This window comes from Ranitomeya imitator, chromosome 2, assembly GCF_032444005.1.
Source record: "Ranitomeya imitator isolate aRanImi1 chromosome 2, aRanImi1.pri, whole genome shotgun sequence".
NCBI classification, from domain to species: domain Eukaryota; kingdom Metazoa; phylum Chordata; class Amphibia; order Anura; family Dendrobatidae; genus Ranitomeya; species Ranitomeya imitator.
The window spans coordinates 809884786-809911511 of NC_091283.1; the positions used below are offsets into that span (position 1 = coordinate 809884786).

The following is a 26726-nucleotide window of genomic DNA, read 5'->3' on the forward strand; positions in this document are numbered from 1 at the left end:
CTAATATGGCACATGAAGAATGTCTTTGGGATAATGTTCTGCCTTCTGGACCCTCCTCAGTCACAGGGGTGACTGAACCAGAGGTGGACCCAGAGCAGGTCCTAGAGGGTTCCTGTGGGGAAGGGACCCCAATGTCACTTCTGGCTGCCTCCAGCCAGGAGTTCCAGGCTGCTCTGCACTCAGATGCGAGCCTGGAGAACTTGAGACACCTCACCGAGACGCCCACCTCCGTGACTGGTAAGAAGAGGGTGTTCTGGGAACGAGGGAGGTTATACCGAGAGACAGTTCCCAGTCAATCCCAAAAGGAGTGGTTGAGGGAAAGACAGCTGGTCGTCCCGTACCAATTCAGGGGTGAGTTGTTACTGATTGCCCATGAGCCCACTCGCTGGACACTTGGGGATCAGCAAAATTAAGGCTGTCTGTCTCAACACTTCTATTGGCCCAAGATGGGGACAGATATGACCAACTACTGCCGCCCCTGTATCACCTGCCAAAAAGTTGGGAAGTCGGGGGCCTGCTCTTAAGGCTCCCCTGATCCCTTTTCCAGTGATAGAGGAGACTTTCCAGAGGATCGCGGTGGACATTGTGGGCCCGCCGGCCGTCCCAGCAGCTCTGGAAAGCAATACGTCCTCACTGTGGTAGACTATGCTACCCAGTACCTGGAGGCAGTGGCTCTGTCCTCAACTTGGCCTGGGACAACTCATAAAGTCCCATGGATTCCAGTACCACCTTTATGCTGATGACACTCAGATCTACCTTTCTGGCCCAGACGTCTCCTCTCTGCTGTCCAGAATCCCGGAGTGTCTATCAGCCATATCCTCCTTCTTCTCCTTTCGCTTCCTCAAATTCAATGTAGACAAATCTGAACTCATCATCTTTACTCCATCTCATAGATCTTCCATACCTGACCTATCTATCCCAATTAACAACATCACGCTTTCCCCCGTACTGGAAGACCGCTGCCTCGGAGTAACCCTTGACTCTGCCCTGTCCTTCAAACCTCACATTCAAGCTCTTTCCACCTCCTGTCACCTCCAGCTCAAAAATATCTCCAGAATCCGTCCTCTCCTCAACCATGAATCTACTAAAATGCTTGTGCATGCCCTCATCATCTCCTGCCTTGACTACTGCAACATCCTTTTCTGTGGCCTCCCTGCTAACACCCTTGCACCTCTCCAGTCCATTCTTAACTCTGCTGCCTAACTAATTCATCTCTCTCCTCACTACTCCCCCGCTTCCCCCCTCTGCAAATCTCTTCACTGGCTCCCATTCCCTCAGCGTATCCAGTTCAAATGACTAATACTGACCTACAAAGTCATCCATAACCTGTGTCCTCCATATATCTATGAACTAATTTCCCGATATCTTCCCTAACGTAATCTCCGGTCCTCCCAAGACCTCCTTCTCTCCTCCACACTTATCCGCTCCTCACCCAACCGCCTCCAAGACTTCTCCAGAATATCCCACATCCTCTGTAATTCTTTGCCCCAACACATCCGACTATCAACCACATTCGGATCCTTCAGACGGAACCTGAAAACTCACCTCTTCAGGAAAGCCTACAGCCTGCACTGACCCTGCTGCCTCCTCACTACTACCGAAGCTACCGCCTCACCAACACTGAAGCTCCTGCAACCCTCAACCTATTATCTCCATCCCCACCATCCTGTAGAATGTGAGCCCGCAAGGGCGGGGTCGTCACCCCTCTGTTTCAGTCTGTAATTGTTAAGTTTGCTTACTGCAAGTGATATCTGTAATTTGTATGTAACCCCTTCTCATGTACAGCACCATGGAATCAATGGTGCTATATAATTAATAATAACTAGAGCGGATAAGGTGGCAGATGCACTGCTGGCCATCTTTTTACAGGTAGGATTTCCCAAGGAGATGTTTACCGACCAAGGGACCCAATTCTTGTCTCGCCTAGGTGAAGCGCCTGATATCGAGCACGTATCACCCCCAGACCAATGGTCTGTGTGAGCATTTCAACGGTACCCTCAAACAGATGCTACACATGCTGGTTGAGGTTCTGCAGGCCTCGATGGGGTTGTCCCCTTTGAGCTCCTGTACGGCAGGCGAGTCCGGGGACCCCTTGGGGTGGTAAGGGAATCCTGGGAAGAAGAGCTGAATCCTTCAGAAGTGTCCATCGTGGAGTATGTCATGCGCTTCCGTGACAAAATGCAGACCTTAACGCAGTTGGTGCATGACAACATGGCGCAGGCCCAGGATGATCAGTCCGGGAGCAGACCTACCAGGTGGGTCAGAAGGTGTGGGTGCTGGTCCCCGTACCAAAGGATAAGCTTTAGGCAGCCTGGGCAGGCCCGTACGTCGTTCACCAATAGCTCAACCCAATCACCTACGTGGTCACGCTTGACCACGCTCAGGGTAGGCACAAGGCATTTCACATCAATAAGATGAAGGCTCATCACAAACATGAAGCTTGCGTCCTACCAGTCTGCAACCTGCCTGAGGACGGGGAGGAACACCCCCTCCTGGACATGCTGGCCGGTCCATTGAGAATATGGAGGAAAGCGCCTTGCTAACCGAACCCCAACGGTCGCAGCTGCAAATCAGGCTGGAACTCTTCCGGGTCGTGTTCACCAACAGACATGGAAGGACTGAGTTAGCAGTCCACGAGGTGAACAGCGGGAATCATGCCCCACTATGGCGGACACCCTATCGGATTTTCGACGAGGTGCAGCAGGTTATGCGCCAGGAGATCAATGAGATGTTACAGCTGGGGTGATTAAACGGTCCAAAAAGCGCGTGGGCCTCACCTGTATACTTCATGCCAAAGAAGGATTGGACCACCCGGTTCTGTGTGAACTACAGGGCGCTCAATGCCATCACAGCCTCTGACTCACACCCAATGCCGTGCATTGAGGAGCTGCTTGAGCGGTTAGCTGGCGCAAAATATTTGTCCATAATGGAACTGAGTCTGGGATACTGGCAGATTCCCCTGAGCCCCGAGGCGCAGAAGTCCGCCTTTAATACCCCCTTCAGACTGTACGAGTCCACAGTCATGCCATTCGGCATGAAGAATGCCCCTGCCACTTTCCAGCGGGTGGTCAACCACCTGCTTCACTGACTGGAAAAATACACAGTGGCGTACCTGAATGACATTGCTCAGGCGGATTCACCAAGCAGGTCTGACCAAGCCGGGAAAGTGCTAGATGGGCATGAGCAAGGTCCACTACATGGGGCACCGGGTAGGCAAGGGCTCCATGAGGCCAGAGCCCTGCAAAGTGGTCACAATCGCATCCTGGCCCACCCCTAGGACTAAGAAGCAGGTGATGTCCTTCCTGGGCACTGCAGGGTACTATAGGCGCTTCATACAGAACTATAGTAGCTTGGCAAAACCCTTGACAGACCTCACCAGGAAGAATCTACCCCAATCGACTGGACAGACAGCTGTGAGGTGGCTTTCTGGTCTTTGAAAACAACCCCGAGCAGTTCTCCATTGTTAAAAGCTGTCAACAGCAGTTCCTGGTACAGACTGACACCAGCAAGTTTGGCCTCGGTGCTGAGCTCAGCCAGGTGGACTCAGGGAACCAAGAGCACCCCGTGTTGTACCTGAGCTGGAAGCTTCTGCCGACGGGAGTGGCCTATTCCATCATCGAGGAGTGCCTGGCCATGGTTTGGGCCCTGCAACGTTTGCAGCCCTACCTGTATGGACGCACCTTCACCGTAGTGACCGACCACAACCCCCTGAGCTGGTTGCATACTATGTCTGGTACCAACGGAAGGTTGCTACGCTGGAGCCTTGCCCTCCAGTCGTATGACTTTACCGCGAAGCACAAAAAGGGCACAGAGCATGGCAACGCAGATGAATTGTCGCGCCGGGGCGAAACTGCCGAGGTGAGCATGGAGGAGTACCGAGAGGTCCTGCCTCTGTAGCGCAATCCAAAAGGGGGAGGTGTCATGAATATACACAGCTCTGCTACACCCATTAGGTCTGTGTAAAGTACACACACACACATTTAGGGCTGCTGCATTTTCTGGCCTTTGTAAGTGACAAGCCAGTCCAGACACATGCAGCAGTTTTGAACCCCCCCTCAGCTTTTCTCCTCACACTGCTGACAATATAGCTGTAACATGAGACTCCAGTGTGAACTGGTTGAAAGCAGCCTACTGGCATTCCTTTTGTTCTTTTAAACTGGTATATAATCGCGCAGATTAGGTTTGGAAGCAGGACAAATACATTTTTGGCCTCTGCATCGGCCGAGCAACACACTAGTGCATTTTATACAGTGTGCAGAATTATTAAGCAAGTTGTATTTTGATCACATGATACTTTTTATACATGTTGTCCTACTCCAAACTGTTCAGGCTTGAGAGCCAACTACCAATTAAGTAAATCAGGTGATGTGCATCTCTGTAATGAGGAGGGATGTTGTCTAATGACATCAAAACCCTTCAGATGGATGGGCCAGAGGCTGGATCAGTAAAGGGCAGAGAGCTCCACTCAAACTCAGACACCAGCAAGGTAGAGGTGGGGTACTGGTATGGGCTGGTATCATCAAAGATGAACTTGTGGGACCTTTTTGGGTTGAGGATGAGGTGAAGCTTAACTCCCAGACCTACTGCCAGATTCTGGAAGGCAACTTCTTCAAGCAGTAGTACAGCAAGACGTCGGTATCGTTCAAGAAAAACATGATTTTCATGCAGGACAATGCTCCATCACATGCCTCCAACTACTCCACAGCGTGGCTGGCCAGAAAAGGTCTCAAAGAAGAAAAAATGACATGGCCCCTTTGTTCACCTGATCTGAACCCCATAGAGAACCTGTGGTCCCTCATAAAATGTGAGATCTAAAGGAAGGGAAAACAGTCCACCTCTTGGAACAGTGTCTGGGAGGCTGTGGTGGCTGCTGCACGCAATGTTCATCGTAAACAGATCAAGTAACTGACAGAATCTATGGATGGAAGGCTGTTGAGTGTCATCATAAAGAAAGATGGCTATATTGGTCACTAATTTTTTGGGGTTTTGTTTTTGCATGTCAGAAATGTTTATTTCTAAATTTTGTGCAGTTATATTGGTTTACCTGGTGAAAATAAACAAGTGAGATGAGAATATATTTGGTTTTTATTAAGTTGCCTAATAGTTCTGCACAGTAATAGTTACCTGCACAAACAGATATCCTCCTAAGAGCCAAATCTAAAAAAAAACACTCCAACTTCCAAAAATATTAAGCTTTATTATTTATGAGTCTTTTGGGTTGATTGAGAACATAGTTGTTGATCAATAATAAAAATAATCCTCTAAAATACAACTTGCCTAATAATTCTGCACACAGTGTAATTTCTCGTGCCAGCTGAATTCGAGAAATGGATTACTACTTAACCGGGTCATACAGATACTTCATGTTTGGGCTCAAATTAACACCCATCTCATGCTCGGGAGAATGATAGTTTTGGGGTCCTTTTACGAGGTTCATACCCCGAGTTATGTTTAATAGATTGTTTTCCATACCTTTCCAAAGGGGGCATATCCAGCCCCTCAGTGATGTCACGAGCAGCGGGTATAAAATATGGAACCTCATTTTAGGAAGCAGTCTTTTGCCCAGGAAGTCGGCTAACAAAAGCTCTGCAATCTGCTCTGATGCATTGGGATGTGTCGCCCTTCCCCCAGCCACATGGCCTGCCATTATCTGAGAGAACTGTAATTGCTTTTCATCTTTAATCCCTTTTATTTTGTAATTGTTCTGTACCTACTATAATTGTCTCATCTTGTAATATTGTTTTTTATACTTTTTGTAATCACTGCCTAATCTTTTTGGAGTAAAAGCTATAATATTTACTAGCTTTGTTTTCTTTGCTCTAAAACGTACCCCCAACGTCCTCTGAAGTAAATTACGTTACTGAACGGGTTGGCTCTTGACCCTCTATTAATCATAGGAATAGGAGCTGATGACAGCAGAGCGTACTGAGCTTGTTAGGTATAGCAGGCAGTGACGGAAAGCAGTTTATAAGAGTATTGCCCGGCAGCAGCGGGGAATAGGTATATCGCTCTAACTGCAGCCAGTACATGACCGGGCAGCCTTTCTGGTGACTACTTATCCTAGGTGTAGTTCCCTGACTGACCTGAGGGTAAGGTGGGCGCCAGAGAGCTGCAAGTTCCAAACCGGAACTGGTATATAAATCCCTGAAGAAAGAACTGGGGCAACCAAACACCCCCGGTTCATGACAAGTAGTTTATAGAATAAAAGAACAATTTACATTTTACTCAAAAATATACCTATAAAGAGAAAAATCAGACAAACTGAAAATTTTGCAGTGGTCTCTTTATTTTTACCAGAGCTGTATGTACAAGAACTATCACAATTCTTTTGCTCTGTAAATTGTCATCCACTCTTTCTCAGTGTGTGGTTGCTATTCACCAGCATTCTACCAGCAGTATAGCAGCCAGAACATTTGATTTTCATGCTCATAACTTGTCTTCCACTCTTTTGCAGTGGGTGGTTCCTATTCATTAGCATTCTACTAGCACTATACAGTAGTAGCAAGAACTTCAGATTCTCATAACTTGTCTTCTACTCTCTTGCAGTGGATGGTTCCTCTTCATCAGCATTCTACCAGCACTTTAGTAGCCAGAACTTCAGATAACTTGTCTTATAATATTTTTTCAATGGGTTGCTTCTCTTCATTAGCTTTCTGCAAGCACACTTATCACAGGAACTTCCATTCTCACTTTACAAGCATGAATTTTGCCTGGCTCCCCCTATCTGATGTGCAGGTATGCAGCTTTGCCAGACAGGAGAGCAGGAGCAGAGAGACAAATAGTCCGCCTGCACTTCCCATCATCAGGCTCCGCACCTCTGCTGCTAGTGACCAATTATGCTTGACAAACGGCAGCAGACAGTAAATTAGAAAGGAGGCACCTAATGGTTGGCACTATGGGATGATTTTAGGGGTGGCTAAGACACCATTATTTTTTGTATTTATCTCATTGCGAAGCCAGAAGGCAGTATATACCCATAAAGCATAGAAGAGCCAATGCCACTAAAAAAAACAAAAACACAGGACACGAAAGAATGTACAGTATATGAGATTTATTTACAGTATAGTTCAATTTACAGTAGGCTTTTCTTCACATGTGCTTCTTATCGTCAGAAAAGCTTCAGAGATCAATTACTGGCCAGAAACTAATTATATGGGCTATAGAAAAAGGACACAATTCAAGTTCAGGAAAATGACAATTGTTGCCACATCTGAAACAAATAAAAGTCGATATCGCACATGAAGAACGCCGGGTAACGCTAAATTCCTAACCTATTAACCAATGAATATGAATATATATATATATATATATATATATATATATTATATACGGTATATATATTTTATTTATTTTTTTCAGAAACTTTAAAGAAAAAAAAATTTATAGATATTTTTTTTAAAGTTTCTGAATCATTTCTATTCTTTTTTGGGAGAGAGAAGCAAACATCGGATTGGCTAAAAGAAATGTTTAGTGTATATTTTTTTTATGAACGATAACCAAGCTGATGTGGTACAGGTAAAACAGGGCATATACAGATACTAGAAGTCACACGGCCATTATATAGAATATGATACTTAAAAAACATGGAGGGTTTATAACTGGTGAAGTCGAAGTACATTTCCCTGAATGGCACAGAGCCCGACTAGCGCACCGATAACTCTAAACTTTCTGAAACCAAGTTTCATTTTTTTTTTTAATCCTCCTTCCTCTAGGGGCGCTATATCATTACAGTCACAAGATCATATCAATGAACTGTAATAATTATAATAACCTCCTCCACAAAACAAGTGGAAAATTGAAGTTTGAAAGGAAAAAGAAACGAAAACCTGTGATGATAATTCTTTGCCCCGTACCCTCAAAATATTATATTTTTAGAGGGACTCTTCCTTTATTACAGAAAAGTCCACACATTTTTTTTTTTATAAATAAATAACAGCCGGTGAATAGTAAAATAATGTTTTTCTATGTATTAACCCCTTTCCACCACGGCCATTGTTCTTTCTTTTTCATTCGGCTTCCAAAAAACATAACTTTTATTTTAATTTCTTTACTTATAAAGGTAAACAATGAAATATTTAACTACGGTAGCTCACACTTTTATGGATGCAGTAATACCATATATATTAATTGTATTAAGAGGCCAAATGTAAACTTTTGCGTTCTTTTATTTCTTTTTTTTCTTTTGTCCCAGTACGTAAAAATGTTTTGTCCTATCTAAGTAGTGATAAGTGAACGTTCTTTGATAAGGTGTTATCTGAGCATGCTCGGGTGCTACCTGAGTGATTTCGGCGTGCTCAAATAATATGTTCAAGTTCCCGCGGCTGCTTGTCTCACATCTGTTCGACAGCCACAACACATACAGGAATGGCCGAACAAAAAGACAATCCCTGCATGTGTTGCAGCTGTTGAACAGATGCGAGACATGCAACCGCGGGGACTGGAACATATTATTCGAGCACGCCAAAGTCACTCGGCTAGCACACGAGCATGCTCAGATAACACCTTATCCGAGAACGTTCACTCATCACTACTTAGATAGGAAGATACATTTTTACCAGCAATCAAAAATTATAAAAACTTGACAAAATGGAAACTACTCCAGGATAATAGAGAATAAAAATAAAAAGAGTAATACTGACAAGAATATGACACTTACCTCTGAAAATTATACAAGAGCAAAACTTCACTTTAACCGTCTAAGTCTTATATAATGAACCAAAGCAAACCAGTCACCGACACACAGTGACGACACCACGCATACAGCGACATCACTAGCTTTTAGCCAACTCCATTACACAAGTGGTCGCCTGCCATCACGAAAGGGGCATAATGCGTGAGAAGAAGGGGCATTGAGTGTTCCTCTGAGATCATGTCTAAGGGGTAACAATTCTCTTTGTTAAGAGTGACAAGCCAAGCCTGGCGAGTCAGTGTGAGGAGACTTATAAGCCATGCATGCTCCTCTGCAAAATGGTCTCTTCAGAGAGGAAGAGGACTAGAACTCTAGCGCCACCTTTTGGAAGCAGCGATCCTATAAGTCAATGTCGACTCTTTAACGAGCCTTGCAATAGGACTTTTAGGATAAAATCCAAACCAGAATCTCAATTTGCAGAAACGGTGTTTCGGGGTGTTGCCACTTATCAGTGCACAGTATGAGATCTGATTAAAGGATGACGTTTCTCCTAGTGGAGAGTGACAAGCCAATAGCTGGCGCTGGAGTTCTAGTCCTCTTCCTCTCTGCATATTTAATTTCCCAGAGGCGCATGCATGGCTTATAAGTCTCCTCACTCTGACATACCAGGCTTGCCTTTGAGATGAGAAAATCCTGACGAAGTGTTTAAGTAATGAAGTTGACCCCCCCTCCACACACACTTGTCGCTATCCTAATAATCTTAAGAACGCAAGGGTCACATTGCCACAAACACCCTCCCGGCGGCTTTCACTTGAGATGGGGCCACGAGCTGTGGTTTCCTGTATAGCCACGTGGCCATGGGAAGGCAGAACTGGTGTGTGATCGGTGAGGGTCCCTGAGGTCAGCCAGCCACCAATCATAAACCCTTGGGGCGAGCTCCAGAAGTGGGGCTTAGCGGCAGGCCAATATTTCTACAAAGTGTCCCCATTGCAAAGTTTTCACGAGTTTCAGGCACCCGGTCTCTGCGCGGACAGTGTTTAGCGGATTTAATGTGAGAATATGCTGCAACGCTCTCATAGGAGCGATCTGCGCCCCGGCAAGGCTCCCTTTGGAAGCGGTGTACAAAAAACGGCTGCCCTTAAATTAACCTGTGACGGTATATCCACACCACCCAAAAAGGTACGAATAAAAAAAAGGTCAATTCAAGGAAACAGGCATTTATCAGACCTACTAGGGGTTATCTAGAACAGCAATCGTTATTAGTAAAGATGGTGTGATTGGATTTGCAAAACCAGGTCTATCAGCCAGGGCAGTAATCTGCTGACCCGAGAACTGCCTCCTCCCTGCCGCCATCCGCAGACGTTCATTTGATTAGCCGGCCTGGTGTGCCGTCATTGTTGCGGCATTAGACACGTGACATTGCACCAGGCCGGCTAATCAAAAGAAGAGTAGCGGATGCTAGAAGGAAGGAAGGAGGGCTCCTATCTGACGGCCACAGATTGCTGACGTGGACCGAGTCATCACAATCAATTAGCAATTTAATCCATCACTGAACTGATCTGGGGTCCAGTCCAGGCCACCGGTGTTCACTTCTGTGCCAGGCATCCTAGGTGCCCTCAGGGTATAATAAGCCCCCCAATATCACAAGGTAGCGGGTGCCACGCCAGAGCAGCAAGAAAGCATAACGCTCATCTCTATTGGTTACAGTAGTAGGAAGCAACACCGGAAGTGAAAAAGCACAGATATTACCGATGAGCGCAAGTGCTTGGATATGGTGTTATCTGAGCATGCTTGGGTGCTAACCAAGTGTCGAGTCCCCGTGGCTGCATGACAGCCACAACACATGCATAGTTATCCTAACAAACAGGCAACTCCGGCATGTGTTGTGGCTGTCAATCAGCCGCGAGACATGCAGGAATGGGGACTCAAACCGTTTTTCGAGCACGCAGAAGACACTGGGTCAGCACCCGAGCATGTTTATTGCTTGTTGTGATCACATGGTTTTTGCTATTTTTCACCAACACGGGGCAGGAAATTTCTTAATTACTTGCCAATCGTAAAGCATCTGACTTTGTGATGACACCGAGCATGTGCGATACGGCTCCGCAGCCTGGCGCTAAGTTTACCGCAGGGTACAATGGTTGCATAGAAGGAGAGTCAGGAAAATGTCCGGTGTGACCTCTCCTATACAGGACCACATTTAGCTTTCACTTAGTAATATACACGTATAGGAGCGATATCATATGTATAAGAAAGGAGATTGGCATTCAGGAGTCGGGGACACTGCAGAAGCCAAAACAACCAGGAAACGGGTGGCCATTGTTCTTTATGGGGAAGATGGCCTTTAGGTCTTGCTGGTTTCCCCAAATAACAAAGGTTCATCCATAAGAATATCGATCTGTATAATCCAGCATTACAGACGGATATCAGCAGTGAATGGCCCGATACTATAAATCAGGGCCCCAAAAATAAAATGATGTGATACTGAAAGTTATCCAATCCATGCATCTAATCCGATATGAAAATTGATATGAACCTTCGTATGAAAGCAATTTCTTTTGCATATTAAATATTATACAAAATATGGCCATTTTTGCAACTTTTTCGCTCAACACAAGATACTGCATAGCGCCTCTCGCAGGCGGCCTTGTGTCCTCGCTGTACAAACAATACATCTGATTTAATTTAGAATAAGCAACTTATATATTTATATATCATAATAAAAAAAAGAAGAAAAACACCAGAAAAACAGACTAAAAACAGTTTAAGAAAAAAAAAATAAAAATAAAATAATAATAATAAAATAAAAGTCTACCCATGCTTTTTTCTAAAAAGTTCCAAAAGTGACATGGCTGAGATAAAAGCATATAAAACCAGCAGTAAAACAGATGCGGTTAAGACCCGGTTGAATGCATGCTTGGTATGGGGTAGAACTTGGAAATCCGACTCTGCGTCGTGGGGTTAAGGCATTCAGATTCTCCGCTCATTTTGAAGAAAATTTCTTGTTCTTGAAGTTTTCTTGCGAATTCTTCCTCTAGTGCCTATCAATAAAAATATCATTGTAACAGCAGCATATTTGCGTGAGGAAATTAGAAAATTTCCTAATTCTTCCCCCTCTCACTACATGCAGGCTCACAACACGTTCTGCAGCTGCATCCCCCTCATCCCCCTGCTGCTATCATTTACTGTTACAACAGTTTTATGGTGATCAGAGAATCTGCAGGAAGGTAAAAGGTGATCCAGAAGTCTTGTGCTTTTGAGAGGAATTCATTTGTTTTTTTTTACATACCATATTTTTTAAAATATTAAATCTAAGATTTGGGGGCTTTGACAACGGGACTTGAACCTTTGATCACACTGATAATGAACTGATTATGCAGCGTTTTACTGACAGGTAGCCTCCACCTCTGGTGTATGGCAGATAATATGCAAATCATTCTAAGGCCTCTAGATGAAATAGCATCTATTCTGCATCCCACGGTCGTGCTGCGGAGGTACCCTAGGGTTGACAGAGGGAGAGATCTTCCTCTGACAAACTTCTCACATGCCACGATCATTGCTGACATTGGTATGTGAGAGGTTAAAGTGCTATAATCGGAATTAGCTCTTGCTCCAGCACACACAGCACGAGCTCGGCTCTTGCCCCCCAGCACGACTCCGGCTCTTGCCCCCCAGCACGACTCCGGCTCTTGCCCCCCAGCACGACTCCGGCTCTTGCCCCCCAGCACGACTCCGGCTCTTGCCCCCCAGCACGACTCCGGCTCTTGCCCCCCAGCACGACTCCGGCTCTTGCCCCCCAGCACGACTCCGGCTCTTGCCCCCCAGCACGACTCCGGCTCTTGCCCCCCAGCACGACTCCGGCTCTTGCCCCCCAGCACGACTCCGGCTCTTGCCCCCCAGCACGACTCCGGCTCTTGCCCCCCAGCACGACTCCGGCTCTTGCCCCCCAGCACGACTCCGGCTCTTGCCCCCCAGCACGACTCCGGCTCTTGCCCCCCAGCACGACTCCGGCTCTTGCCCCCCAGCACGACTCCGGCTCTTGCCCCCCAGCACGACTCCGGCTCTTGCCCCCCAGCACGACTCCGGCTCTTGCCCCCCAGCACGACTCCGGCTCTTGCCCCCCAGCACGACTCCGGCTCTTGCCCCCCAGCACGACTCCGGCTCTTGCCCCCCAGCACGACTCCGGCTCTTGCCCCCCAGCACGACTCCGGCTCTTGCCCCCCAGCACGACTCCGGCTCTTGCCCCCCAGCACGACTCCGGCTCTTGCCCCCCAGCACGACTCCGGCTCTTGCCCCCCAGCACGACTTCGGCTCTTGCCCCCCAGCACGACTTCGGCTCTTGCCCCCCAGCACGACTTCGGCTCTTGCCCCCCAGCACGACTTCGGCTCTTGCCCCCCAGCACGACTTCGGCTCTTGCCCCCCAGCACGACTTCGGCTCTTGCCCCCCAGCACGACTTCGGCTCTTGCCCCCCAGCACGACTCCGGCTCTTGCCCCCCAGCACGACTTCGGCTCTTGCCCCCCAGCACGACTTCGGCTCTTGCCCCCCAGCACGACTTCGGCTCTTGCCCCCCAGCACGACTTCGGCTCTTGCCCCCCAGCACGACTTCGGCTCTTGCCCCCCAGCACGACTTCGGCTCTTGCCCCCCAGCACGACTTCGGCTCTTGCCCCCCAGCACGACTTCGGCTCTTGCCCCCCAGCACGACTTCGGCTCTTGCTCCCCAGCACGAGTTCAGCTCTTGTTCCCAGCACACGTAGCAGGATATCAGCTGTATATTACAGCCGGCTCCTCCTGTGGACAGTATGGGTAAAACTCCAGTGCCGTCACTGGTAGGTTACTGTATGGTGGATTGCAGTAAACTACAAGCAATTCAGAACAATTATGAGACAATTACAGAATCTTTGCTTGTGCGAGGGCTGGCATGTGGGGGTGAACAGCTGAGGGATTTCTGATGAGGTCCCCCCTTTAGTTGTGTGGTCACAGCGGGCCAGACAAGCGGCTCTGGTAGAATACCTTTTTTCGTGGCCTTAGTTTCTCCCTCCATTCCTTCAGCTCCAGCGCATGCTCTTCATCCAGCTCTTTCAGCTTTTGAGTTTCATGTTCTATTAAAAGGTGACATTTTTCATTCTAAAAACAAAAACGAAAAACAAATTAGCCACAAGTTATAGCAGGTCTCCACTGCAGACATCTACATGGTTATAGAGGGGTCTGCTAGGACCTGAAATATTCTGATAATGGTGGTGACATGGCCTCACAAGCACAGCCATGCTCCATTACACAATACTATCGTCTATGTCGGATTGTGCCCCATCACCTTACACAAGGTTATCTGACCGTATTATGGTATTTTATAAACTGGATAGAAATAATATACATATATATATATAATATACTCTCTTCAGAGTACAGTAGTGATGAAGAAAACGACCTCTTCTCAAAGTGCGATGTACATGTAAGGTGCGGGCTCAGGAGCTGAGCCCACATCAGGTGTTGCCTGTGTATTACAGCCGACATCTACAGGTAACCGCAGCGGTCAGACATATCTCCAGTTGCTACCATTGATCACATTTATGCTGCCATCATTCTCAGACAGCGGCATCTAAGCCGTGCGATCCCAGGCGGGGGCAGTTTCGGTTACTGTTATCCCCCTAAGTGAAGCAGTTGTGTCCTGTGGAGAGCAGATCTCAGACCTCCACACCAGGGTGGACGCCACATACCTGGAGTTGCTGGAGCTCCCGGATGTTGGCGTCACACTGCAGCTGCAGATCCCGCATCTGGTTCTCGTGCTTCTGATGCTGAGCTAATCGCTCGTTCTTCTGTCTTTTATCTTCTTGGACAGCAAACTGCAAAAACCATTACATTTTCAGAAGATTTTCCCTTGTAACTGATGTGTGTCTGAGGTCAGTATATGTAGGTGGTGTCAGTATACAGGGGACATCTGGCCTGGAGGGGGTATATAGGGCCTGAGCTGTCTAGGAAGGTTTGGCCTGTGGTGGGTTTTTATTTGCGATGCCTGGCACGGAGGGTATTCATTTTGGGGTCATACATACTTATGTCCTAGTTTGTGACTTGCATTAAATAGTCAGAACGGTAAGTAATAGTGTTGTGCTGTGAGCTACGAGCGCTGCTTTGTGGCCACTTTTAGCTTCTGCAGCCGTGCCACAGTGTCTACGCCATCACACCATGGGCATCAACAGGGTCCCACAGACAAAACCCCACAGACGGAACGCACAGACAAAACCCCCCACCCGACAGACCCCCCCCCCCACAGACAGAACACCCCACCCGACAGAACCCCCACAGACAAACCCCCCCTACAGACAAACCCCCCCCACAGACAAAACCCCCACAGACAGACCCCCCACAGACAGACCCCCCCACAGACAGAACACCCCACAGACAAACCCCCAGACAAAACACCCCAGACAGAACCCACACATACAAACCCCCCCACAGACACAACCCCCCACAGACACAACCCCCACAGACAAAACACCCCACAGACAGAATCCACACATACAACCCCCCCACAAAAAAACCCCCACAGACAACCCCCCAGACAGAACCCCCTACAGAGAGAAGCCCCCACAGACAGAACCCCCACAGACAGAACCCCCACAGACAGAACCCCCACAGACAGAACCCCCACAGACAGAACCCCCACATACAAAACCCCCACATACAAAACCCCCACATACAAAACCCCCACATACAAAACCCCCACATACAAAACCCCCACATACAAAACCCCCACATACAAAACCCCCACATACAAAACCCCCCACAGACAAACCCCCCCCACAGACAAACCCCCCCCACAGATAAACCCCCCCACAGACAAAACCACACACAGACAGACCCCCCCCTACAGACAAACACCCCCATAACCCCCCCCCCCCCCCCACCGGACAAAACCAATCCTTACAGGCAAAAACCCCCAGACAAAACACCACACAGACAGAGACAGAGCCCCCCAAAGACAGAACCCCCCCCAAAGACAATGCCCCCCCCCCCCCCACGGACAGAACCCCCCACAGCCTTTTAGGATGGTCAGAGATTTTGTGGCACTAGATTCTTGAAAAGAGCAAGGAGCGCTGGTACAGAAGTCTACAGATGCTGTAGGCAGCCGTAACATGTGCCCAATAGTGATGACCAAGTGTGCTCGGATAGAGTGTTATCTGAGCATGCTTGTGTCCTAACCGAGTGACTTCAGTGTGCTCGAATAATATGTTCGAGTCCCGGCGCCTGCATGGCCACAACACATGCATGGATGGATTTCCTGTTGGTTAGGCAATCTCTACATGTGTTTCGGCTGTCTAACAGCCATGCGACATGAAGCCGCGGGGACTCAAACAAATTTTTCAAGCATGCCAAAGTCACTCATTTAGTACCCGAGCATGCTCAGATAACACCGTATCCTAGCACGTTCTCTCATCACTAGTGCCAAATCATTAAAAATTAGTAACACAGATTGAAGTTATCACAGATACTCAGATTTTTAATGACGCCCGCTCTACAGGGCCCCCTTCAGCAGGTGAAGCGATAGGTCTGTTACCTGCTTAATCTTCTCTCTGTCTTGCTCTGGAGAAGCCGCGGAATTAATCCTCAAACTCTTCTTGAACATGGCCATGCGAGTCTTGGCATCACTGCGCTGAATTTTGGGCAGCCGTCCCCGCTCTTGAGTTTGCTTGTTCTTCAGTTCCTCGATCAGCCTCTGATTATACCTCTGCATCTGCTCCATTTCCTACAGGACGGGATGGAAGACGTCCATGATCAGAGGACACACTGCAGATTGTCTGGTAAACCCCAGTGCACACAACAAAGGAAAACAATATGGTAGATACAGGTAGGGACGTCTTCCCCCATGGGTGCCGTACCTTCTCATGCCGCTTCAGAAGCTGGTGTCTCTGCATGAAGTACTGATCCTTCAGCTGCTGCTTCAGCAGCTGGTGCTTCTCCTGTAGATGTCGTTCTTCAAGTTCCCAGATAGCAGCTTCTCGCGCTGTAGTGAAATATATGCATTATTTATGAGTCATCACAACTCTCAGCATGCCTTCATAGCCGAGTTGTCCAAATGTATACTGTGGACAGGTTAGAAAGCATGTACAGTCTCTGAGAGAGGAGAGAAAAAAAATCTATAGGGAAGCACATGAAAAGGAAACCAGTGCAGGATAGAAGCTGTGCTGTTATATATAATGAAGACAGCAGCACCCTGGATACAAACATTATACACATCCAGCCTGTATTACAGAAAGGGACGCTCCCACCAGAGAAAAATCTGAAACAGTGACCAGCCTGCAAACTGTATTTTAGGTGGTCCGAAAATGGATGAAGGGCTGAAGATTGGAGACTGAAACTTTTTTGCAATTTTATTATCTAAAAATAACGGACATGTAAAAATAATGTACCCACCTCTCATAAAATATGTACCCACCTCTCATGAGCTGCTGTTTACGGCTCAGGCAGTCGCGCTCAATGGTGGCCAGTTCCATCTTCTGCTGGTGAATGATCTTTTTCAGGGATCCATCCAACTCCTGCTGCTGCTTTAGCACAAACTCTTGTTCCTGGGTCAAATTACATCCTAATTAATACTTCATTATGAAACAAGTTGTTGCCTCGTTTGGTAAAAGGTCAGTGGCACAGCACGCAGGTATTGTCACTCCCCAAAAAATCACCCAAGGACACTGCACAAAACTAAGCAAATCATCACCGATGCAAAATCATTGGGAACCTTTAAAAGATACAAGAAACAAGGACAGCTGTTTGGGTGCGTTATCGGGTCTGGATCCCACGGTCTGTAATGCCCTGAAGTACAAAGGATCAGGCATATTGACTCCAACATGCCCAATCCTTCTTCTTTGCTTTTCTTTTAAAATAATCTATTGCAAAAGTTACTTTAATTCTTAGATCTTCTTATTAAATAAATCAGAAAAGGACTTCTAATAAAGCAATAAGCATAACATTAAAGGGGTTAAACAAGACAAGCTATCAGCTATCCAGAGGGCAATTGATAAAATATTGAGCAGTGGGGTCCGGCTGCTGGGACCAGCATCAATCGGCAGAAAAGGACGCTTCAATCTCCTTTAGAATGGGGTGGCATGCCCGAGCACTGCTCCATGCATTCCCTATGGGGCTGGCGAGCGCTGCACTCGCATTTCTCCTGCAGCCTCACAGAGGATGAATGGAGTGGTGGTCGGAGATAAAAAAAAAAAATCACCATTCTGCTGATCAGTGCAGGTCCCAGTGGTCGAACCTCCACTGATCAATACAATGTAACTTATCCCATGAACAGGTGATAACTTGTTTTCACCAGTTAACCCCTTTAAAAGGGTTCGTTTCACGTTTTTTCTATCTACAGGAGAGAAGCTGTGAAGCAAACGCCACTCCTTGCCTAAGAGACTGGCAACCCCTGAGGTGGCCGGTGACCCCGGCAACAAGCTGTAAACTACAGAATTAGAAATCCCTCCATTCTTGAGAACGGAGATAAAGTTACTTTTCACAAGCAATTTGCAATTTTACACATATAATAAGATGACACAACCCCTATAACTCTGTGTAGGACACTTTCAGTAGGACCCACCATCTAAAGTACACCGGGGCCTCCTGAATTTACCCAATAGATGAAGTCGGGGGAATGATGACCAGGCAGATAAGCCGGTGGCAGAGGAGTCTGGCAGTGGATGACTCCACTCTCCCCATAGTGAAGCACGTGAGCGCTCGGACAGCAGCGAGCTACCTAAAGCTGGCCTTGTATGAGATCGCTGTTGGCCGAATGTTCTCTTGCCAGACAGCAATCTTCCCTGACTCCCCCACACACAGGGGCTTGGCTAGCAGCTCACAGGGCCGATTCACCAAGACTAGCGTAGTGCAAGCCTGTGCTACGTCAGACTCATGGAGTAGAAGAGTCACCAAATTTATTGAGAGGAGCTTCTTCTGAGTGGAACTGGAGCAGCCTCCCTGGCCTAAAAACGCCTGCACTTTTCAAGAATGGGCTGGGTGGATGAGGCCACGCCCCTTCCTGCCCCCTTCACAGCTCCACCCATTTTGGCGGTGCTGATCCAAAGTGGCGTGAAACCGCCGAGAGTCAAAAAACTTTTTGCACAACTCAAAGTTGAAAACTTTTCAAGGCGTTTATGCCACTTTTGTGGCGTAAAAAATTTGATGAATCGGCAGCCCCATGTGTGTTCTACAGGGAGAAGAGAAAGCAGCTGCCCAACAAACCTGGCAGTGGCTTATTCTACCTGGAAACTAAAAGGATCAGTCATTAATATTCCAACCGCCAATCTTTACCCACCCCTGACATTTTCTATAGGGGGGTAGAGTTGGCAAAACCCCGTACGCATCAGATGGTGGTCCGATCCCCAAATCAGTGGGATTAAGCGACTTTCATTGAATGTGCATGAGGGTCTTGAATTCTGCTTAAAGGAGATTCATAGTTCTACCACCAGCCAGCATTATATTAGTTGGGCTGCTGCTATAACCTAGGCTTGGTATTCTCTTTTAGGATAGACAGATTATACATAAGGAGGGGAACACGGCACACTTTCACGCTTCCGGTACAGACGCGCAGATTGTTCTGTACTGAAAGGGAGAAGACAAACGGCATCTCCAGCATGAAGTCTGTTCAATGGAAATGCGAGGGCCGGGTAATAACAGGCTGCGAGCCCTGCGTGAAACTGCTCCACAATCCTTACACCCACGCCATCCTGCTTAGTGAGCGATCACTGCGATTTCTGACATCTCCGGATACAGCAGCAATTACAATCTTCATGACAACTCACTGAATTGATCTTCCCCACCATAGTGAGCTTTGTTCATTATGAAGCCTTTTATTGTAAAGACAAAAATAAAGTGAAAAATTTGCCCCAATCCAATCGATCTTTTCTTTTTTTTCCTCTCCAATATTCCCTATAGTCTCATCTCTACGGCAGCTATGTGTCAGCTCAGAGTACAGGAGGCAGCTCTCTCTCCCTCTCTCACAGCAGAAGTACCAGCATGGACACCGATCAGGTGCAAGATTATACTGACCCGATCAGGTGCAAGATTATACTGACCCGATCAGTTGCAAGATTATACTGACCCGATCAGTTGCAGGATTACACTGACCCGATCAGTTGCAAGTAACTTCGCTCATCTAAAAAAATGTGACAACTCCTCTAGTGGTACTGACCATCTCACAAACAAAATATGTCACCACCTGCCATTGTGTCCTTACTTTAGAGCTAAACGGTAATATCTATCACTGGCCCCGACCCTGCAAAATAAATCCGAATTGGAACAATATCAGTTGGCAATACACAACACTAAAACTATTGGATGTGAGGGTTGGATGCTTACTATCGGCCAACATTCCCCAGTGTAATAGTAGAGGAGGATATGGCGTTGAACGGGCTGCGTTGCGATAAATGGGAATCCTTTCGGCACCGGACCAGCACCTTTGTCAAGGTATAAAAATGGCTTTTTAATTGAAGAAAGTTGTGTTCCGGTGCCGAAAAGCCTTAGGGCAATAAAGAACCGTTTTGGAACACAAAGAGCTTCTCTTTTATTCGTTCAACACGATATCATCCTCCTTTACTATTAATCATCTGGAAGAAGTTTTTCTCCTCCAGCAACTGTGCAGCAGCAGTTACACGCGTCTACAGGTGTCGCGCCTTAACACAACACCGCTAGGTGAGCGCATACTCCCGCCTGTCACTATCCTTACTGGGCGACACCGCTCTGTGTGCGCTTCTGTCCCCCAAACAGTTCAATATCTCCTAGTCTTACACGTCACCATATAGGTTTTGTGCCAGATTTCTAATAACTAGTGATGAGCTAATGTGCTAGGATAAGGTGTTATCTGAGCATGCTCAGGTGCTAACCGAGTGTTATTGCTGTGCTCGAAAAATATGTCTGAGTCTCCGTGGTTGCATGCCTCGAACATCCGCAAAACTCGTGCAGGGGTTGCCTGTTTGTTAGGCCATCCCTGCATGTGTTGTTGAACAGCCGCGATACATGCATGTGCGAGGTGGCGAACATATTATTTGAGCATGCCGAAGACACTCGGTTAACACATGAGCATGCTCAGATAGCACCCTATCCAAGCACATACGCTCATCACTACAGTAATAACCTCAATAAAAAAAACTAATTCCCAGCAGGATTATATTGCTGTTTGTACTGGATCTACACATACCTTTCTGAAATGTAATTGTCAAGTTTTTTTTGGTAAAATTTCCATTGAATAGACTTCAGTGATGAGAAAAAAAAATACAAATCCATATATAAGCTCGTGTTCACTGCACTCGCACATGCAAAAGTCAACTCCAAACCTAATCCTGCCATGCAGCACTTACATCTTGCATTTGAGCGTTGAAAAGCGTACAAGATGAAAGCTGAAAAGACTGAACCATAACCTGGGCGACCCCCTGCGGATCAGAATATAAGGGCCACAGAGTGAGAGGCTGCACCCAGCGGGACATAAATGACACTTTCACTAAGTCATATTATTGAGGTATTGATATTGCGACTGAATAGAGGAATCAACTTTATCATCTGGTAGTTCTAGTCTAACCAGTCAGATGGGGAACCCACTGCAGCGCCTTAAGAAATGACTTTCGAGGCATCCATGTACATTAGGGGACATTCCCAAATATCATCTCAGCTACAAACGTAAATCTACCGCTGAGTCATTTACCGATGTGGATCTAGTTGCAAAACAAGAGGCAAAGGGTAAAACGTGCCATGACATCCACAGGCAGGGTCGGACTGGCCATCTGGCATTTCTGGCAAACGCCAGAAGGGCCGGTCCCTGTAGTGGGCCACGCCATCATTCTCTCTACAGCAGAATTAGCTTGGCCTGTGCACAAGATCGCGCTGCGCAGCTGAAACCAGCAGGACTAGGGACGGCGCGCCGTGTTATCCTTTGCCGCACCCTGCTGATTTTAGTTGTGCAATACGATTGTGTGCGCAAGCCAAGCTAAAGCTGCTGAAGAGTGGAGGCGAAGATAGACCAGCCAGGCTAAAGCTGCTAAAGAGAGTGGAGGCGAAGATAGACCGAGCCTTTACATGAGGTCCATTGAGATGTTTGGGAGACACCGCTCCCTTCTCCCTATAATCAAATGTTTTTGTGTCTTCTTTCTGTCAGTAGTTGGGGTCTTAGTAACTGGACGACCACTGATCAAAACTTCCACGACCTGTTGAAAGTTTTGTGACAGTGCAGTTACTCTCCCAGCATGGTTGCCTGTAGAAGGCTCGGTATGACAGGTCTCCACCATGCCTTTCTGAATGGCGAACGCCTGCAATAACATCATGGTCCTTTAGGACAACCTACCTGTTACATACCGGACAAAGCAAAACTGCGACAGCTCAACCCCAACAAGTCTGCGCAACCTGCTGTGGAGGCGGACAACATATTTCTATACGGTGTTAGTAGATCAGAAACCAGCAGTGTTAGTGGGACACGAGGTGTTAATTGACAGATGACTTGACGTCACTACACGATGATCAGGACGGCATTAGGCGACTGTTCTAGGTTTAGTAGCATAAAGCGTCGGCGGTTACCTGCGCGTACTGGGATTGTGCAAGCTCCTCTCTCCTGCGTTTCATAAGCTCTTTTCGCAGCTCTTTAGGTGCTCTCTCCACTTCATTTATTACCTAGTGTAAGCATGCAGAAGGTGGGGAAATGGGACCCTTTTCTCAAGAGCAAGCGCGTGAGGAAGAGTAAAAGCCGCACCACCACGTGACAGATGCCGGAGGCTGTAACCTCTATGGGTGACATTTCACATAGCAGAGAGGTTCATGCTGTTTAGTCAAGCAACGGCCATGGAAAGGTTACATGTACCTACATGAGTGCCCTGTCTTATCAAGGGGCATACAATCGGTGATTTTTATATGTGTGATGGGTTAATGATGCGCGTACAATGCTTCAAATCATGGATCTATCATCTAGAAATCAATTTCTGTTCATGGATTCTCCAAAAATGTAACCGTTTGGCTTGTGCAGCTTGCATGCATTACGGGACACTGTAAGCTGCTCAATGCAGTTCAGTGGCAAAAATGACACCTGGGCCAATGGTCAGCTCAGTACCCAGCAGCTTCTGCTTCCTTCTAAACATGATCGAAGTCCTGATTTGATATGATCAGATAGATGTGAGCTTCCGGTCATCTCAGGGGCTGGGAACTGAGACGGCAGGGGGTCTGGCTCTTGGAGTTATTGTCATAGAGCAGCTTGCAATGTACTATAATATATGCAAGCTGTAGAAGAAAAATGCATAAAAATGACAGCATTATTTTCACAAAAATATATGTCATGTACTAAATAAAAGATGCTAAAGTTTCCATAGTTGTTTCTTAGGAATATTTCCATTTTTGCTCCAAGGTAAGTGACCGTCATTCATCTTAAGGTGGAGCCATTATTGGAACTCCTGATCCCGCTGTACCTGCGGGTTATAAGATGCTAGACGTGTCGTGGTTAATATAATCAGGACACATTAGAATAATGTCCCAGACGTTTCCAACAACTTTATGGACCTTAAAATCCATTGCCCCTTAAGTATCATTTGTTGATAAGTTCATTGACTATTTTATTAGGGTTTTGTGTAAAATGTGAACTCGTAGTGCGAGAAAATGGAAAACTGCTCACACCCAAAGTAACAAACAATTCAGCAAAGCGAGAAAGACGTTTCGCAGTGGTAAGAAGCGTGCCGACAGATGGGCAAAAGTCTAAAACTGTGTCCAAATTCTGCGCGAAAAATAAGAAAACTCTAATAGAAATCTCTTACGATATGTTAAACAGGTCCAGCAGAGTAATAACCAACCACCATAGACCCATCGGTCAGTACCGGGATAAATATCCGCTGTCACCAGAGCGCAGGGCCCAACCACCAAGTCAAAAGCTCAAGAAAGACTCAAAACGCAAGTCAGAGCGGAGAGGAAAATAAGATATCACATTATTGCAGGTATACAAATAAACGGCATTAAAATACATTCATTTCAATGAGGTATTACATATATTCTAATAAAATACATCTCACATTGACCTGCAGAGTAGAAACAATTATAATATCTATCTATCTAGTATCTCATATCTATCTATTATTTCTTCTATTTATTATCTATTATTTCTTCTATCTATCCATCTATTTATCTTTCATATCTATGTATCTTCTATCTATCTCTCATATCTATCTCTCATATCTATCTATTATTTCTTCTATCCATCTACCTATTATCTATCTATTATCTATCCGTAGATCTACCTCTCATTAGCTATCTATCTATGTATCTATCTATCTATCTATCTGGCTCCGATTATAGAGGCCTTGGCAAAACCTTGTATTATTGGGTAATTCATTCGAATGTCATGTAATACCCCATTTCCCCTGCAGAGGTCGCTGTACAGATGAGCTGCTAGGTCACAGCATCTGGACCTGAAGCAATCGGATGATTAGTGGCTTTATGCCCAGATAATCATAATAAATATGAAATAATGCAGAGCAATACAGCCATTAGGGGCTTTTTTCTATTCAAGGTGGACACAAAGGGCTAATACAAGCTGGAGGTCCACTCCGTGTCAAAGGGGTTTCCTAGAATCTAATGGGAAACCCTAAAGGATAAGTGTTTTGTCTGCTTGATGGAGGCCCCACCAATTACAATAATGGCGGTACCATTCCCTGACTGAACGGAGCAGCACTCCATCATACAAGCTACTGATCCATTCAAAGTCTATAGAACGGTTGGGGAGAATTCTCGATTGTTAGGAATAATCCCTTTAACAAGTGGAATCATGAAGAGGGACATATTCATGGTAAAAAGAGGTTTCAATGTAAAAAGTCAAAAAACTTTTCAGAGCACCGACATCTCGATCTATGAACCCAGCGGCCCTCTTACCTCTTTCTTTTTGTTTTTCAGCACATTCTGGAATTTGGAGAGCTCCTTCTCCTGTTCCCCCTTGATCCGCTTGGCTTCATCTCTCAGGCGGACGGTGTGCTCCAGCTCCAGCCGCTCTATGGTCTGTTTCTGCTGTTTCTCCAGGTTTTCTATATCCTGATCATATTGCCGCTTCTTGTTCTAGGAAGAGAACACATTTTTTTTTAAGTTCATTCAAAATGGAAAAATCAAACACGCATGAAGCTGTGTGTCCCTGAGAACATCTCACCGGCCAAGGGAGAAAGAGAGACACCTCTTTGTGCATTATCTGTCACTTTTCAAACTTTCTTTGCAGATTAATTTCACAATTTGTCTTTATAAAAGGTGCCGTTGCCATCATTCAATCTCTACTGTGCTCTTCAATCTCATAGAACGGCCAGCTTGCAAGCAGAAGCCAGCTTGCAAGCAGAAGCCACCTGATTCTTCAGCATGTCACTTCATTTGAATCGCCTTGGGGGTTTCAAAGACTGAAGGGGTTAATAGAGAACTGTATTTTTGCCATTGCGCTGCATTATGTTCATTTCATGGGGCGATTATGTGCCTTTTCAGGCAGAATTCCGGGCGCAGTGAAAAGATGATTGTTGCACACGGCCTTACAAATATTTATTATAAGCCAATCAAAATTTACGGACGGGAATAATTTGATGGTTTCAAAAAGAACTTAGACACTTTTGCAGAAATGTAAAGTTTTTGTTCTGATTTTTGATCCATTTGATTGACACTTGTGATCAGGAGAGGGGGAAAAAAAACTGGATTCTGCATTATGGAAGTAATAAAATCTCATTGGCTGAACTTGTTAGACATATGTCTTCCCCTCCCCCCCCCCAAGCATAAAAAGTGAATTAAAAAAAACTCAGAAAAAAGAGTTTGGTGGAACCACATTTTTGAGACGTACAGCTTAGAAGTGCGGCTGAATTTGGCTGGGGTTACAGGGCGACTTTGTCCATAACAGGGGTGGTGCGGCCAAAAATTGCTGTAGGCCAGTGCTAAATCACAGCATAATGTAAGTGAATGGGGCTGGATTGCGACCACGGGAAACAAATAGCAGAAGTAGGTGGATTTTTTGCGTCTTGCTTGCTGCGGCACCTTGTGGGTCACAATATGGCCCAATTCACTTGCACTGTGGTTCGATGTGGCAGCGGCATGCAGCAATCTTTGGCCGTGTGACCTGGGACGTAGCCTTAGTGAGACACAATGATAGGGGCTGCACAGGACGGCTCATCATACAGGTAGTAGATGGGTGAGTCTTACGTCAATCACTACCTGTACTCATTCAGTGGATGGAGGTACACCATTTTCCATGTGCGCTATGCTGTAGTCACTGACCACGTGTTTTGAAAAGTTTGATGTTCTCTATAATTGTTATTACATCTGCACATTGTGTGTGAGAGCACATTATATTTAATGGGTGTCGCATCAGTTGTATTGTGTATGCACTAAACACTGAAAGGCAATCATCATGACAGGGTAATTTCCGGGCCCATAAACCACCCTGATACACTTTGGATGAGATGCTGTCCTACACACCTGAGCCTTTCCTGTTTTTTTTACTTTTAAAATTACTTTTTTGTTAAATGTATTTATGCCTTGCATTGTCTAAATGCATTTTTTGATATGATTATATATATTGTGGACATTGCCTCCATGTTTTCTGTAGGATTAAAGTGCAGGAATAACTTGTAGATTATTTAGTCCCTTGCTTCGAATGAGCATCTCTATTTCTCTCCATATAGGTAAGCTGCCAGTGACTGATGAGTCATCCCACGTGTTTTTTTTAAACATCCCCTTTAAAGGGAAACGATCACCGGGTTTGACTGATATGAGATGAGATACAGCTATCACGATTCAGGGCAGCTATACGGCATTCTATAATGCTGTATATAAGCCCCCAACCCGACCTGTAAGACAAGAAAAAGAGCTTTTCTTATACTCACCTGAGGGGCGGTCTGGTCCGAGGTATGTCGCTGGTCTTTATCGGGAGCCTCCCTTCTTTCTGTGATGCCGTCCTCCTTCTTGCTTGGTGTGGATGACGCGGCCAACGTCATTCCGACATTGCGCTCCTACGCAGGCGTACTTCTCTGGGATGACTAGCGCAGAGTCAAGTACTGCAGTGCACGCACATCAGGGACTCTTTGGCGTTTCCCGGTACATGTGCATTGCAGTACTTTGTACTGTGTGCATGATGTA

At 46.3% G+C, this 26726-nt stretch overlaps 1 protein-coding gene across 2 annotated transcripts in view; it reads right to left on the minus strand.

Moving 5' to 3' along the window:
- Positions 1–11286: 11286 nt before the first annotated feature.
- SLK (STE20 like kinase) overlaps positions 11287–26726 on the minus strand; it is a 57353-nt gene continuing 41913 nt past the window's right edge. The window contains exons 12-19 of one of the 2 annotated variants that reach the window (XM_069753840.1): positions 24501–24680; positions 22173–22265; positions 17065–17194; positions 16508–16632; positions 16186–16374; positions 14348–14473; positions 13644–13757; positions 11377–11670 (exon numbers count right to left, since the gene is read on the minus strand). In XM_069753840.1, the coding sequence (XP_069609941.1) occupies positions 11524–11670; positions 13644–13757; positions 14348–14473; positions 16186–16374; positions 16508–16632; positions 17065–17194; positions 22173–22265; positions 24501–24680 (1104 nt within the window). In that variant the 3' untranslated portion in view covers positions 11377–11523. Of the gene's footprint in view, positions 11671–13643; positions 13758–14347; positions 14474–16185; positions 16375–16507; positions 16633–17064; positions 17195–22172; positions 22266–24500; positions 24681–26726 lie in introns of both variants that reach the window. The other variant, XM_069753841.1, reaches the window with a different exon arrangement.